The 14,334-nt window shown below is 47.5% G+C and overlaps 1 protein-coding gene across 9 annotated transcripts in view; it reads left to right on the top strand.

The window, feature by feature from the left end:
• The window catches only part of DYSF (dysferlin), a gene marked incomplete at its 5' end in the record, with an annotated part of 228,163 nt that overhangs the window by 11,815 nt on the left and 202,014 nt on the right, over window positions 1-14,334 (top strand). For all 9 annotated transcript variants that reach the window (XM_079721048.1, XM_079721046.1, XM_079721044.1 and 6 more), the window contains one exon: window positions 13,902-13,957. In XM_079721048.1, the coding sequence (XP_079577174.1) occupies window positions 13,902-13,957 (56 nt within the window). The remainder of the gene's footprint in view (window positions 1-13,901; window positions 13,958-14,334) is intronic.

The raw sequence follows: 14,334 nt of genomic DNA, 5'->3' as shown, positions 1-14,334 counted from the left end.
AACAATGGCCGTGAGTCAGGACCCCGGTTCTGCAAAGAGAGATAATTAAGGAAAGGGAGAGGGTTTTCCTCTTACCACGAGGTGTATCCTGTGGTTTTGTGGAATTAAAAAACGTGTGCGGCGCAAAAGGTGGTCAAACGGAGAGGGACAAGTGGCTGGTGTTTTCAGGAGGTTAGAAAAAGGTGGGAACACCAAGGGGGCTCTTTAGCTCTGACCCACGATCGCCATCTGCTCCCCAAGCACCCCAAAATGATGATAACCGTAGATGAAAGACACAATTTGGCAAAGTGAGAACTAACTGTAGCTTTTATTCTTTGTTGTGTGACCATTTACATTTTATTCCTTGTTTGAAAAGTGTGAGTCGAAACAGTTTAGAAAACTCTTCTGTTTTCATTAATTGGTGATATTCCTGGGTGCCTACTATGAAATGCAGCATCAAGCAAGGTCCCTAGTTCTCCCTTAGGTTCAGATTCTTCCTAAGCCATTCTTGTGTGGAAATTATGGGGCCAACACTGGCAGGGAAAGAAGTTCCCCAAGGACCTTGAGCCCAGGGCCCTTCATCAGCCCAGGTCTCTTAGATGCTTTGGACTTCTTTTGCATCTGTTCACCACTCTCTTTCCCTGGTTCTCTAACGGTTTTGTGGTAGCTACTAATCTCCCCATTCTGCAGACAAGAAAATGGAAACCTGGGGAAGTGTCCTGGTCATGGCAGGGAGTGCTTGGAGTGGGCAGTGCCCTTGAGTCCAAATCAATCGAGGTCCTTCTTGGCTGTTGCCCCAGCCCAGGTACCCCGAGCACATGCACCTGCTGTCCTCTCCCCATCTCTGCATTCCCCTCCCTTTATAATGCCTTACTATTTATTTGCACTGACAAGCTCCTAGCAAAACTGAAATATAATGGAATGTACCATCTCCAGCTGTTCAAAGTCTATTTATCTTTCAAAGCCCAGCTACAATGCCACCTTCTCCAGGAAGGCACCCAGGATTCCCCTGGCTATCATTAGTCTCTCCTCTCTGGATGCACAGCACCTTGTTAGGTCTGCTAGTGCACTCGCCCCAGCCGGGCTGTGCTCAGTACTTCGCTCCATAATTAGGATCGCAGGACTCCTTGAGGGCGGCATCTTGTCCTATTCATCAGGATGCCTGGTGCTGAGAGCAAACAGGTGGTACTCTCTAGTGTGTGCCCTTTCTGACCCAGTAACTCACCCTCTTCCAGATGTGCCTGGGAGTCTCAACAGTCTGGGGCAATGGTTCTCATGTTTTACTGTGCCTGAGAATCTTCTGGGGATTGTGGTTGAAAGACAGATTCCTGGGTCCTATCCATAGAGGTTCTGATGCAGCAGGTTTAAGTGACCTAAGAATTAGCATTTCCATACCTGATGCAGGCCATTTTGGAACCACATCTTGAGAGAAATTGATGTGAGACGTGGTGAAAGGTGAAATTAATGTGACCTCCCCCAGCCTACAGGGGTATTCATGCTGGACTTTGGGGCTGAGATGATGCTTAGGGAAAGGGGCTGTTAGAATGAGACCCAGAATTTACAGATCATCTAGCTTGGGGTATTCAACCCCGGCTGCATATCAGAATTGCATGGGGGAGCTTTCATAAAAACCACTGCCAAACTCCCTGTCTCTCCTCTCTTGAAGCGAAACTTCTGGGGGGAGGGGCCCAGATATAGGTGTTTCTAAAAAATCTCCAAATGTACAGGAAGCGCAATCAGGGGTGAGAAGCCTTGTCAGAACACATCATGGCACAGAGGGGACTGGACTGCTTGCAGAGATGTCTCTGCACTGTGTGCTGGGCTCCCACTCGGAGCGGAGCCCGAGGAGCATGGGCCTGGCCGGGCCCACTTGTCTCACAGTTGTTCCGGGCATTCCAGGCTCAGATGTAATTTCAGGACCTGCCTCCCAAAATAGACTATGAGCTCTGGGAGGCTGGACTCTGAGGGCCCTTTTATGTGTTCCCTCTCTCAGGGCTTTAGGATAGAGGCTTTTAATGAATACTTATCATCCCTTTGTTCTTGTATTAATTAATTAGTTAGCATGACTAACTACCATGAGTACCTGGGCCATGGTGGAGATTTTTGACTGACCATCTGCGTGAATGAACAGCTTCATTTCCTATAGCACTTAATGAGCTGTACTTCTCTTCTGCTCTGCCCATTTCCCACCCTCTAATGCCATGATTTACATCCCTTCATTCATGCATTTAGTTCATTGAACAAATATTTATTGAGCACCTACTACATGCTGGGTGCTGTTCGAGGGGCTGGGGATGCATCCAAGAACAAAACCAGATCCCTGTTCCCTTGGAGCTCAAACATCTTGTTTCCTTGAAGTTTGGGTCTCCTGTGCCCCCACTTAGTGACTTTCTACCCTGCTTCCTCCAGGCTCACCGGCCAGAACCCGAGGCATTACTGCCCCTTCCCTTTCCCTCCTCCCATCAGTCCTCTCTTCCTCCCCGTGTCTCTCCAGTCGCTCTCTCTCCCTTCCCCCCTCCCCTCATCTATCTCCTGGGGATCTTATAAAACCATCTGTAGGTGGGCCCACATGACTTACCTGTATAGGGAAGGTGAGCTGCAAGGACACTGGACTCTCTGAATCTAGCTTTTTGAATATTAAAAGTTACTTTAGGGCTTCCCTGGTGGTGCAGTGGTTGAGAGTCCGCCTGCCGACGCAGGGGACGCGGGTTCGGGCCCCGGTCCGGGAAGATCCCACATGCTGCAGAGCGGCTGGGCCCGTGAGCCATGGCCGCTGAGCCTGCGCATCCGGAGCCTGTGCTCCGCAACGGGAGAGGCCGCAGCAGTGAGAGGCCCGCGTACAGAAAAAAAAAAAAAAAGTTACTTTAAAGCATGGAAAACAGCCTGTTTTCTTTAGGTGAACGTAACATGTACTCAATGTAAAAAAGGATGAGACAAAAGTAAAAAGTAGCCCCCCATCCTTATACTTCAAATTAACTTGTCAACAATTTGATGTATTTCCTCCAAGATTCTTTTTTCTCTTTTTTTTTAAAAGCAATTTTAGTGTGAAATTTAACACCTAAGTAAGTACATAAAATATAAATATACGCTTTAATGCAGTTGTTCTCAGTTGGCAATTTTGTTCCTCAGGGGACATTTGGCAATGTCTGGAGACCTTTTGGGTTGTCACCACTGGGTGGGAGGATGAGGTGCTATTGGCATCTACTGTGGGTAGAGGCCAGGGATGCTGCTAAACATCCTACAGTGCACAAGACAGCTCCATGACACCCACAACAAAGACTTATCCAACCCCAGAAGCTAATACAGCCAAGGTTGAGGAACCCTGCTTTAATGGATAAATTATGAAGGGAACACCCATGTCTGTCACTGAGGTCAAGGAATTGAACCTTACTGGTCCTATCCCTCCACTAGAAGTCCCTAGACCCCTTGCCTTCCTTCCTAGAGATAATCCCTTCCAGATATCTTTTTTCCAGATGTTTGCATATTTACATTTTCACTCAGTAAGAAGCCAGGGGCATTTTTGTATCAGTAAATATTCTTCTACACACCTTCTAAGTTTTATTTTATTACGTGGATGCACCATAATTCAGTTAATCAACCCCCTATTAAGGAATATTTAGGTTGTATCAATTTTTTAATATTTATATCCAAAGCTTAAATTATACTGTCACTATGAGAAATATCCTGGCGACTAAATCTTTGCCCACTTATTTAACTATTTCCTTTTGGTAAATACTGGAAGTGGCGTTGCTGTGTCAGAGGTTATAGACATATTTAAGGCTTTGCCACATTTCCCAAATTGTTATTCTGACAGTCTGTACCAACTTTATCTTCCCATTAGCTGAGTTTGGGGGCTTATTTTCTTATAATTCTGTTAACACAAAGCATTATCATGCAAATTTTAAACAATTTCTTAGGTTCAAATAGTATTTGTGACCTTTCAATGTTATTGCCTATTTGCATTTATTTCTTACTGAATTGTTTTTTAATTTGCCCAGTTTGGGAGGGAAGAGATGTTTTTCTTCATTAGTTGTGAGTCCTCTTTACATATTAAGGACATTAAGATGTTTGTCATAGATGTTTAAAATATCTTCCCCAGTTCTAATTGGCCTTTTGAATTTAAAGACTACGCCTCTTAGAGAGCATTCCATCACAGCCAGTATATCCACCTGCCACCACCCCTTCCTGACTACTCATTTTCTGGAAAGTATGTTTTCAGTTAAGATTTAGAAAGATTGAGATCGAGGTGGGAGTTCTTGAGGTGAGAAGAGTAGGGCTCTGCTAGGGAAGGCAGGGAGTGACTGCTGCCCAGTCTTAAGTCAGGGCACAATGGTGGGGCAAGTATCAGAGTTATCAGAGTCTGCCTACCCTTTTTGTTAGGGGGTATCTGTGCCAAGAAGTAAAGCAGGCCTTCCCTCAGCAGAAGCCAGGGCTACCTTTTCTCTGTTTACCACCATCTCTCTTGTCCACCAGTTTTTGGTTTTCTGCTGGTAACTTTGAATTTCTATCGCTTTGTTTATCTGACGGGTATTCTTTTTTTTTTTAAATTAATTAATTTATTTATTCTTGGCTGCATTGAGTCTTCGTTGCTGCGTGTGGGCTTCCTCTAGTTGCAGCGAGCGGGAGCTACTCTTCATTGTGGTGCACGGGCTTCTCATTGCTGTGGTTTCTCTTGTTGCAGAGCAAGGGCTCTAGAGCGCGGGCTCAGTGGCTGTGGCGCATGGACTTAGTTGCTCTGCTGCATGTGGGATCTTTCTGGATCAGGGCTCGAACCTATGTCCCTTGCACTGGCAGGCGGATTCTTAACTGCTGCACCACCAGGGAAGTCCCTCTGATGGGTATTCTAATGAGGTGTCAAGAGAGTGCCCAGCACAGAGCAAGTCCTCAGTAAATATTTGTGGACTAAATGAGAGACTGTATTGAGGTTGCCTGCAGGATCTGAAGGTGCCCTGCCTCTCTGACAGTGGGTCCTGTTACCTGACTGGTGGGCAGAAACAACCCGTCTCTCTCTCTTTGGGATTCCCAGATGCCCCATCTCTTCTCCTCTCTGCTCCCTCTCTAGGTGAACGGCCCCAGCAGCACTCATGCATCCCCGTCAGAATCTGAGATGCACTCTGCTCCCGCCACCACTTCTGCCTTCCCCACCCAGAGGCCTGTCAGTAGACCCCAGGCCTGCTACCTGTGTCCTCACCATCTTCCACCTGGACTTAAAAAAAACATTGTGTTGGGCTTCCCTGGTGGCGCAGTGGTTGAGAGTCTGCCTGCCGATGCAGGGGACACGGGTTCGTGCCCCGGTCCGGGAAGACCCCACATGCTGTGGAGTGGCTGGGCCCGTGAGCCATGGCCGCTGAGCCTGCGCGTCCAGAGCCTGTGCTCCGCAACGGGAGGGGCCACAGCAGTGAGAGGCCCGCGTACCGCAAAAAAAAAAAAAAAAAAAATACACATAATATAAAATTTACCATCCTAACCATTTTTTTTTTTTTTTTTTTTTTTTTTTTTTTTTTGCGGTACGCGGGCCTCTCACTGTTGTGGCCTCTCCCGTTGCAGAGCAAAGGCTCCGGACGCACAGGCTCAGCGGCCATGGCTCACGGGCCCAGCCGCTCCGCGGCATGTGGGATCCTCCCAGACCGGGGCACGAACCCGTGTCCCCTGCATCGGCGGCGGACTCTCAACCACTGCGCCACCAGGGAAGCCCCCATCCTAACCATTTTTAAGTGAACAGTTCAGTGCTATGAATTACATTCATATTGTTGTGCAGCCATCACCACCATCCATGTCCAGAGCCCTTTCATCTTCCCCAGCTAAAATCTATACCTGTTAAATAATAACTCCCCATTTCCCCCTCCCCAAGTCCCTGGTAACTGGCTTATTTCATTTAGCATGATGTCTCCAAGGTTCATCCATGTGGTAGCATGTATCAGAAATTCCTTCCTTTTTAAGGCTGAACAATATTCCGTTGCGTGTATATCCCACATTCTGTTTATCCATTCATCTGTCAGTGGATATCTGGGCCTTGGTGCCTTTGAGATGCAATGGGAAATGGACCAGTATTTCTCAGCCTTTTTGTAAATCCTCTTTGCACAGGCATTAGAAACATGGGAGCAGGTTACAGACCGTGATGTGCACCCTCAGTGGAAGTCCCTACTTTGGCATTTGTCTTCTCTGTGATCCCTCCAGCCCCAAAGAGTCCATTGAATCAGTGTTACGAAGACAAGCATTTTGTCTGCTTCCAAAATGTACCGTGACCTTATCATCGTGTTGGGGGAGGGAGTCTGCCTTCTCTCTGCTATAGGGAGATCGCCCGCTCACTCTGCCAGAGATCGGGGTGCTCCCTTCTATGCTGTAACCCCTGTGCCTGTCCAGGACTTGGTGACGAGGGCAGGGCAGGGCTCACAAGCATCCTGGGCCATTGAAAGGGGTCTGTCCCCACTAGATGGGCCTGAAGGTATGAGTGAGGCCTGAGGCCCAGACCACAGGGGAGACAGCAACCTGGCTGACAGGTAGACCTCACCAGGTGGGTAGCAGAGGGCAGTGATGTGGCTTCTCGAGTGAAGCCACAGCCACGTCTGATGCTCAGGTGTCAGATTTGTGAGACTCCCACCGGTGGAGACTGCTCAGCCAGGTGAGCCCAGGCGCTGGCTGGGCAGGGTGGACTGTCCTCTTACCCTCACTTTGCTCCTATCTCTGAGGCTCCTTCTCACATCCCCTCCCACAGCCCATGGTCTTTATCAAAACTTGCTCCAGTGGGGGACCAGGACGGTGTGCTACATCATTTTCTGTCACACACCTGGGCTCTCGGCACGCAAGGGCCAAGATTTCTTTATTCACCAGTTCTCCTCTGACAATCTTCCTTTAAGGCACTATTTTCAAACTTTTGGGACTGTTATCCACAACAAGAAATATATTTTACATCAAGACTTAGTACACACATAAGTAAGTATGCATGTGAAAATATAACCAAAATTTTCGAGTAGTAGTACTTTTACACCAAAGATGTGCTATGAAATTTTCTTCTCTATTCTGTCATTAAAAAGACATATTCGGGCTTCCCTGGTGGCGTAGCGGTTGAGAGTCCGCCTGCTGATGCAGGGGACACGGGTTCGTGCCCCGGTCCGGGAAGATCCCACATGCCACGGAGCGGCTAGGCCTGTGAGCTGTGGCCTCTGAGCCTGCGCGTCCGGAGCCTGTGCTCCTCAACGGGAGAGGCCACAACGGTGAGAGGCCCGCGTACCGCAAAAGAAAAAAAAAAAAAAAAGACATATTGGTCAACTCACTCAATTGCTGTCATGGTCTGCTAATGGGTCCCAATTTGCAGTTTGAAAAACACCACCCTAGGGACTTGCCTGGCGGTCCAGTGGTTAGGACTCTGCGCTTCCACTGCAGGGGGCACGGGTTTGATCCCTGCTCAGGGAACTAAGATACTGCATGCTGTGCAGTGCGGTCAAAAAACAAAAAAGAGAAAGAAAAAGAAAAACACTACCCTACAGCCATAGGGGACTCTGATCTCGGAGTGTGGGTTGAGTTGGGGTGCGTAGGCTGGGGAAACAAGTGAGTAATTTGCATGGGGCCCAGAAGAGTCCTCCCATGGCGGGTTCACGCCCCTTCACTGAGTCATTCAGTCTGGAGGCACACCCTAGGGCTCCAGCATGATTCTCACGGATGCCTGCTGGCCCCCAGTTCTGCAGAGTAATCTGGGGAGAGGATGTAATCCCCTCCCCCAACCCCAGCATGAGCTGTGAGCTCTCCTGTGTCTTTAACTATTGAGTCTGTTTATTTACAGACATAACGCCACATCTCTCAAGGCCAGAATTGATGATCAAGGACAGGACAGGTCTAAATCCATGATGAGGAAGGAACTGTTTCCTAGTTAGCAGCTTGCCTTCCTCTTTCTTGGCGTCTGTAAGTCATGTGATTGTGCCGGGTTAATGTTTCATTTCTTTCTGGCTCTTGTTTGGGGCTGTAGAGCCTATCAGTGACAACTCGCTTCATGTCATCCAGAGGGTCCCAGAGTTGGCCCTTCTAACCGGGACTTAGTGAAATCCCTTAGAGGGCGTTTGTTCTCCTCATCTTCAGGGAAGGCAGGAAGTAGAAAATGTTTAAAAGACACTTTGCACAGGGCTTGGCACACACACAGACACTTCTTAGTTGCTCTTAGCCAGGAGCACCTGGATATGTTTCCAAGTGGACAACTCAAGAGAGGCTGCAGATGGAATTTTCCATGTTACTCCTGTAGGTCATGGAAAGTTGATAGGGGAGGGGAAGTGAACACTTAGATAGCATCTCATATCCCCTCAAAACTGATAAAGTAGACACTCTTTATTATTGTCATTTTACTGCCAAGGGAGATAAGGCCTTAGAGAGGTGACAATCCATACCTTAGAGAGGTGACAAGTTCACTTAGTAGTGCCTGCTCTTTGAATGACTCCAAAGCCATGTGTTTAACCTCTGCTGGAGCCATGCCAACATGGCCCCCAAGGGGATTCAGAATGATTCAGCCAGGGCAGGCCTGGGCAACCTTTAAGAAGATAACTGGGCCCCCCAAGGACACCTGCCCCGCATTGTACTTTCTTTCATCCCCTCTGTCTGTTGACATGTAGCCATTCTGCGAATGCAGTCTCTGGCGTTCTCTGAGAAGAGCCGTTCTGTCCTCTAGTGAGGAAGTGAACTTGCAGTCAACTTGGGAAAGAAAAGGACCCATTCATTTGGCACCTGATTACTGGGCACCTTGCTATATTCTAGGGTTCCTAACATGAGGAAGGCATGGTGTCTGCTCTCTGAAGCTCACACTCTAGTTGGGGAGACAGACATAGAAGCACACAGACAGACATAGAAGCACACACAGAACAGCTGTCCTGCTGTTCGATACATGTGGTCACAGCTTGCAACCATCTCTGTTTGGGAGTCAGGGGAGGCTTATCTGAGCAGAGACAACTGAGCTGCCCATTGAAGGATCAGTAGGAATTCACTAGATGCATCAGAGTGGGGCACAGAGGGGAGGGGAGGGGAAGTGAACTCACATTTAATGAGCGTGCTGTGTGCCAGGCAGCTCAGTCATCCTATCTTGTTTAATTTTCACTACAGTCCCGTAGGGAGGTATTATTATGACCTTACAGATGAGGAAATTGAGATGTTCAATGAATTTCCTAAGAAGTTCTTCAAGTGTGGTACGTGGACCTCTGGGGGAATCCCCAGGCCTTTGAGCAGGTCAGCAAGGTTAAAGCTATTTCCACAATAACACTAAGATGCTATTTGCCATTTTTGCTGAGTCCATATTTGTACAACTGGTACAATAGCACTGGAAGGTAAAACTGTTGGTGCCTTAAGACTAATGAGGGCTTTGGCACCAAATTGTACTAGTTGTTTTATTTTTCACCCTCATGTAATTTGAAAAAAAAAAAAAGCCAGTACTCACAGTTTGGGGGGAAAAAAGCCAGTTTTACTGAAGAATGACCTTGATAAAGCAGTGCAAATATTAAGTTTATTCATCTTGATCCGGAGTTACACGTGTTTGTAATATTTTCTGTGTTGAGATGGGAAGTATGCACAGAGCATTCTGCTGCACCCTGGAAAATGAAGATTGTTGCAAGAAAAAGCACTGTGTGACCGCTTGAGTGGCATGCTGAACTAGGCTTCTTTTTTCTTTTTTTAATGGAATACTGTTTTTACTTGAAAGAATGACTGACAAACTATGATCGTTCAGACTTGGGCATCTGATAGACATTTTCTTGAAAATGAGTGAGTGAGCCTGACACTTTAAAAGCTGACGTTTATCATTTGTTGCCCATCATAAAATTTGAGCTTTCAAACAAAAATTGGAATTTTAGAAAGCTTCTGTCTTCCAGTTTCCCAGTATTTAATGACTTTTCTGATGAGACTGATGGTGATATTAATGAATGTGATTTTTCAGTATTATACAGTGAAATGTGTCAACATTGGAAGGTCTGCATAACTCAGTGAGCAAAAACTTCCCAAATGAGCAATGCAAGATGTTACAGAATCGTGTGGATAGAAGATTTATTCAAAATGCAAGATAGGACAATGGATTTTAATGTAACAGAGTACAAAATGTTCATCACTCTGCTTTCAGATTTCACACTGCAGCTAACCTTTAGGTTTAAGAAATACTACTTATTGAGGGCTTCCCTAGTGGCACAGTGGTTAAGAATCCGCCTGCCAATGCAGGGGACACGGGTTCAAGCCCTGGGTCAGGAAGCTCCCACATGCCACGGAGCAACTAAGCTCCTGTGTTCCAACTACTGAGCCTGCGCTCTAGAGTCCGCGAGCCACAACTACTGAGTCTATGTGCTACAACTACTGAAGCCCATGCGCCTAGAGCCTGTGCTCCACAACAAGAGAAGCCCCGCCAATGAGAAGACCGTGCACCACAATGAAGAGTAGCCCCAGCTTGCTGCAACTTGAGAAAGCTCGCACGCAGCTACGAAGACCTTATTGAGTTTTGGTGGAGTATCAAAGAAGGAGATCCACAATTATCTGAAAATTTATTAAAATGCATCTCCAACTATATGTCTGGTTGGGCTTTTTTCACAGATGTCAACTAAAACAAGACCTCTCAATGGACTGAATGTAGACAGGATAATGAGAATCCAGTGAGGCATTAAAGAGATTTGCAAAATGTAAAACAGTGTCACTTTTCTGTTACCTTTGTTTTGGAAGTTAGTTATTTTTCATAAAAATATGTCACTTATGTTAACATGTACTGGGCTTATTATTGTTAATGTAATATTAATTAGTAAATAAATATTTTTAAATGCCTCAGTTTTAACCTTGAATACAGTAGAAGTTGATAGATACAAGTTACCTTAGTAAAAGTTCCTTAGGGTCCTCAATAATTTTTTTTCTATGGAAGTTTTTCTTTTTAAAAAAAAAATAAAGAAAGAAAATTTATTTATTTATTTATTTATTTATTTATTTATTTATTTATTTATGGCTGTGTTGGGTCTTTGTGGCAAGCGGTGGCTACTCTTTGTTGCGGTGCACAGGCTTCTCATTGCGGTGACTTCTCTTGTTGTGGAGCACGGACTCTAGGCTCATGGGCTTCAGTTATTGTGGCTCATGGGCTTAGTTGCTCTGCGGCATGTGGGATCTTCCCAGACCAGGGATCGAACCCGTGTCCCCCACATTGACAGGCGGATTCTTAACCACTGCGCCACCAGCGAAGTCCCCTCAATAATTTTTTAAAAACTTTATTTTATTTATTTATTTGTTTTTGTCTGCGTTGGGTCTTCGTTGCTGCGCATGGACTTTCTCTAGTTGCAGCAAGCAGGGGCTACTCTTCATTGTGGTGTGTGGGCTTTTCATTGCTGCGGCTTCTCTTTGTTGCGGAGCACGGGCTCTAGGCACTCGGGCTTCAGTAGTTGTGGCACATGAGCTCTAGAGCGCAGGCTCAGTAGTTGTGGCGCACGGGCTTAGTTGCTCCGCAGCATGTGGGATCTTCCTGGGCCAGGGCTGTAACCTGTGTCCCCTGCACTGGCAGGCAGATTCTTAACCACTGCACCACCAGGGAAGTCCCGCCTCAATAATTTTTAAGAATGACATCTTGTGACCAAAAATTTGAGAACTGCTGCCCCTAGGGTCTCCCAGAAAATAAGTGTTCTATGGTGGTCTGTGTCATTCCAAAGTCCACGTGCTTTTCCCACAACAGTGATTTGCAGCAGGCGCTGAGAGGGGTTGGGGGCTCCCCCTCTACAACTGGTGGAGGTTTCTCAGGATCTCTGAGGGGGCTCGTAGGGCTGAATCTTTGCCTTAAGTCTACCGATCCTCCCTCAGATGTTTCTTTCTCCTGGATTTTCCTTTGCTCCTTTCTCTGTTGTTTCTTTCCTCCAAATCCTTCCCCCTACCTGGCTTGCGTCCTTGACCCACCTCTGCTCCCCCCTTCTCTCCATGCTCTGAACCGGGCCACGGGGGCCGACCCTACAGAAGGGAAACGGACAATGCTCAGCTTCAGAGGAAGACTCGGGGGTCCTGGGAGATGTTTCCAGAGGCTTGAGGGGCTTTCATGGTCCAGACAGGACTCTGTAAACACTGAGCAGTCCAGGTGAGACTAAAGGCTTCTTACTGCAGGGTCTTGCACAGGCGGGGTTGAACTGGTGATCTTTCAGATCCAACCCAAATATAAGTTCTGTGTCTGGCTGAGCACTTCTTAAAAAAAATTATTTTTAAAATTTATTTATTTTGGGCTTCCCTGGTGGCGCAGTGGTTGAGAGTCTGCCTGCTGACGCACGGGACACGGGTTCATGTCCCGGTCCGGGAGGATCCCACATGCCGCGGAGCGGCTGGGCCCGTGAGCCATGGCCGCTGAGCCTGCGCGTCCGGAGCCTGTGCTCCGCAACGGGAGAGGCCACAACAGTGAGAGGCCCGCGTACCACAAAAAAAAAAAAAAAAAAAAAAAAATTATTTTTATTTATTTAATTTTGGCTGCATTGGGTCTTCATTGCTGCATGCAGAATTGCTCTAGCTGCGACGAGTGGTGGCTACTCTTCATTACAGTGTGTGGGCTTCTCATCACAGTGGCTTCTCTTGTTGCAGAGCACGGGCTCTAGGTGCACGGTCTTCAGTAGTTGTGGCTCGCAGGCTCTAGAGCACAGGCTCAGTAGCTGTGGCACACGGGCTTAGTTGCTGCAGCATGTGGGATCTTCCTGGACCAGGGCTTGAACCCGTGTCCCCTGCATTGGCAGGCAGATTCTTAACCACTGTGCCGCCAGGGAAGCCCTGGCTGAGCACTTTTAATCGTCCACTGAACACAGAATCATTTCTGTTCTGATGCTTAATGGAAGAGCCAGACGTGTTTAGCCCTTTCTGTGCCCCTCATTCACCCCTTAGGCCCAAACTCCAGAGGCAGCACTCAGCAGTCTGCCGCCTGGGGTACTGTGGCTCTTCTCAGCCATCACAGTGTTAGTTCTTCTTGTTGTCTATCTCAAAGCCCTTCTGCATTCCCTCGGCCCAGCCCTCACGAGCAGGTAGAACAGCCTGCTTCAGATAGATACCTTCAAGGTGAGAGTGAAGTGGATTTTTTTTAAATTGAGGTAAAATTCACAGACCCTAAAAGTCACCATTTTAACCATTTAAAAGTGTACAGTATAGGGCTTTCCTGGTGGCGCAGTGGTTGGAAGTCCGCCTGCTGATGCAGGGGACACGGGTTTGTGCCTCGGTCCGGGAAGATCCCACATGCCGCGGAGCGGCTGGACCCGTGAGCCATGGCCACTGAGCCTGCGTGTCCAGAGCCTGTGCTCCGCAACGGGAGAGGCCACAACAGTGAGAGGCCCGCGTACCGCAAAAAAGAAAAAAAAAAAAAAAAAAAAGTGTACAGTATAAATGGTTTTTAGTATACTCACAATGTTGTACAACCATCATCACTATCTAATTCCATAACAGTTCATCACCCCAAAAAGAAATCTCCATTAAGCATTCACTTGCCATTCCCATATCCCTCTAGGGCCCTGGAAACTACTAGTCTATTTTCTGTCTCTGTGGATTTGCCTATTCTGGACATTTCATATAAATGGAATCATACAATATGTGGAGATAGATTTTTTTAAAGAAAAATGGAATCTTTTCTATGAAGATCATTCATTCTGAGAATCAGAAACTTTACAATTTAAAAACTTTATTTAGAAAGTCAGGAGTAACAATAACAAACTCATTAAGAAGAGTCAAGCTGGGTATTTTCCTTTAAAGAGTCCTTCCGATGGGGCTGCTGTTTGTCCATCCCAGAGCTGAGAGATGTGTGTGATTGGCATTGGGCTTTCATTGCAGACTGGTGGGATTCTCAGGGACACGTGGGTTTTGTAAGGTTTCCTTTGGCGGGTGAGCTGCATGCAGTGCAGGTCTTGGAACTGGCCCTCACTTGGGGAAGGTGCAGGTTGGGGTACGTCTCTTCACTCCCCCTTCTGTGTCTCTCGTAGGGGTGAAGAAGAGAACCAAGGTCATCAAGAACAACGTGAACCCCGTGTGGAATGAGGTACGTGAGCTTCCCACCTTCCCTCCTCTCCTCCCTCTGCTGCCACTGTCTCTGCAGGGACGAGTCAGGGGGCTCAGGCAGAGGCGGCTTTCTCAGTGGTGTTGTTATGGAGAGGAGGGGCTCTGGTCCGGTGTGCCAACGAAATCCTCCTGGCACCTGGGAGGAGGGGTGGTGGCCTGGCCTGCGGTCTCCCCAGTACTGTGGGTACAGTGTGGAGATGAGTGAAGGGTCCCTTGTCTCCACTTCTTTCAGCTCTGGCCAGCCAGGAGGAGGGTGTTCAGGGCTCTCTTACCTGCTTTTTCTCCCTTACACAGGCCGTTGTCCTTGCCCAGAACTGCCTCCTCCCTGCAGCCCTCCCTGATTCATCAGGTCCTCCT

The sequence above is a fragment of the Hyperoodon ampullatus genome, assembly GCF_949752795.1.
Source record: "Hyperoodon ampullatus genome assembly, chromosome: 15".
NCBI classification, from domain to species: domain Eukaryota; kingdom Metazoa; phylum Chordata; class Mammalia; order Artiodactyla; family Ziphiidae; genus Hyperoodon; species Hyperoodon ampullatus.
Note: the sequence above shows the minus strand (reverse complement) of the source record. Positions and strands in the feature narration are given on the sequence as shown.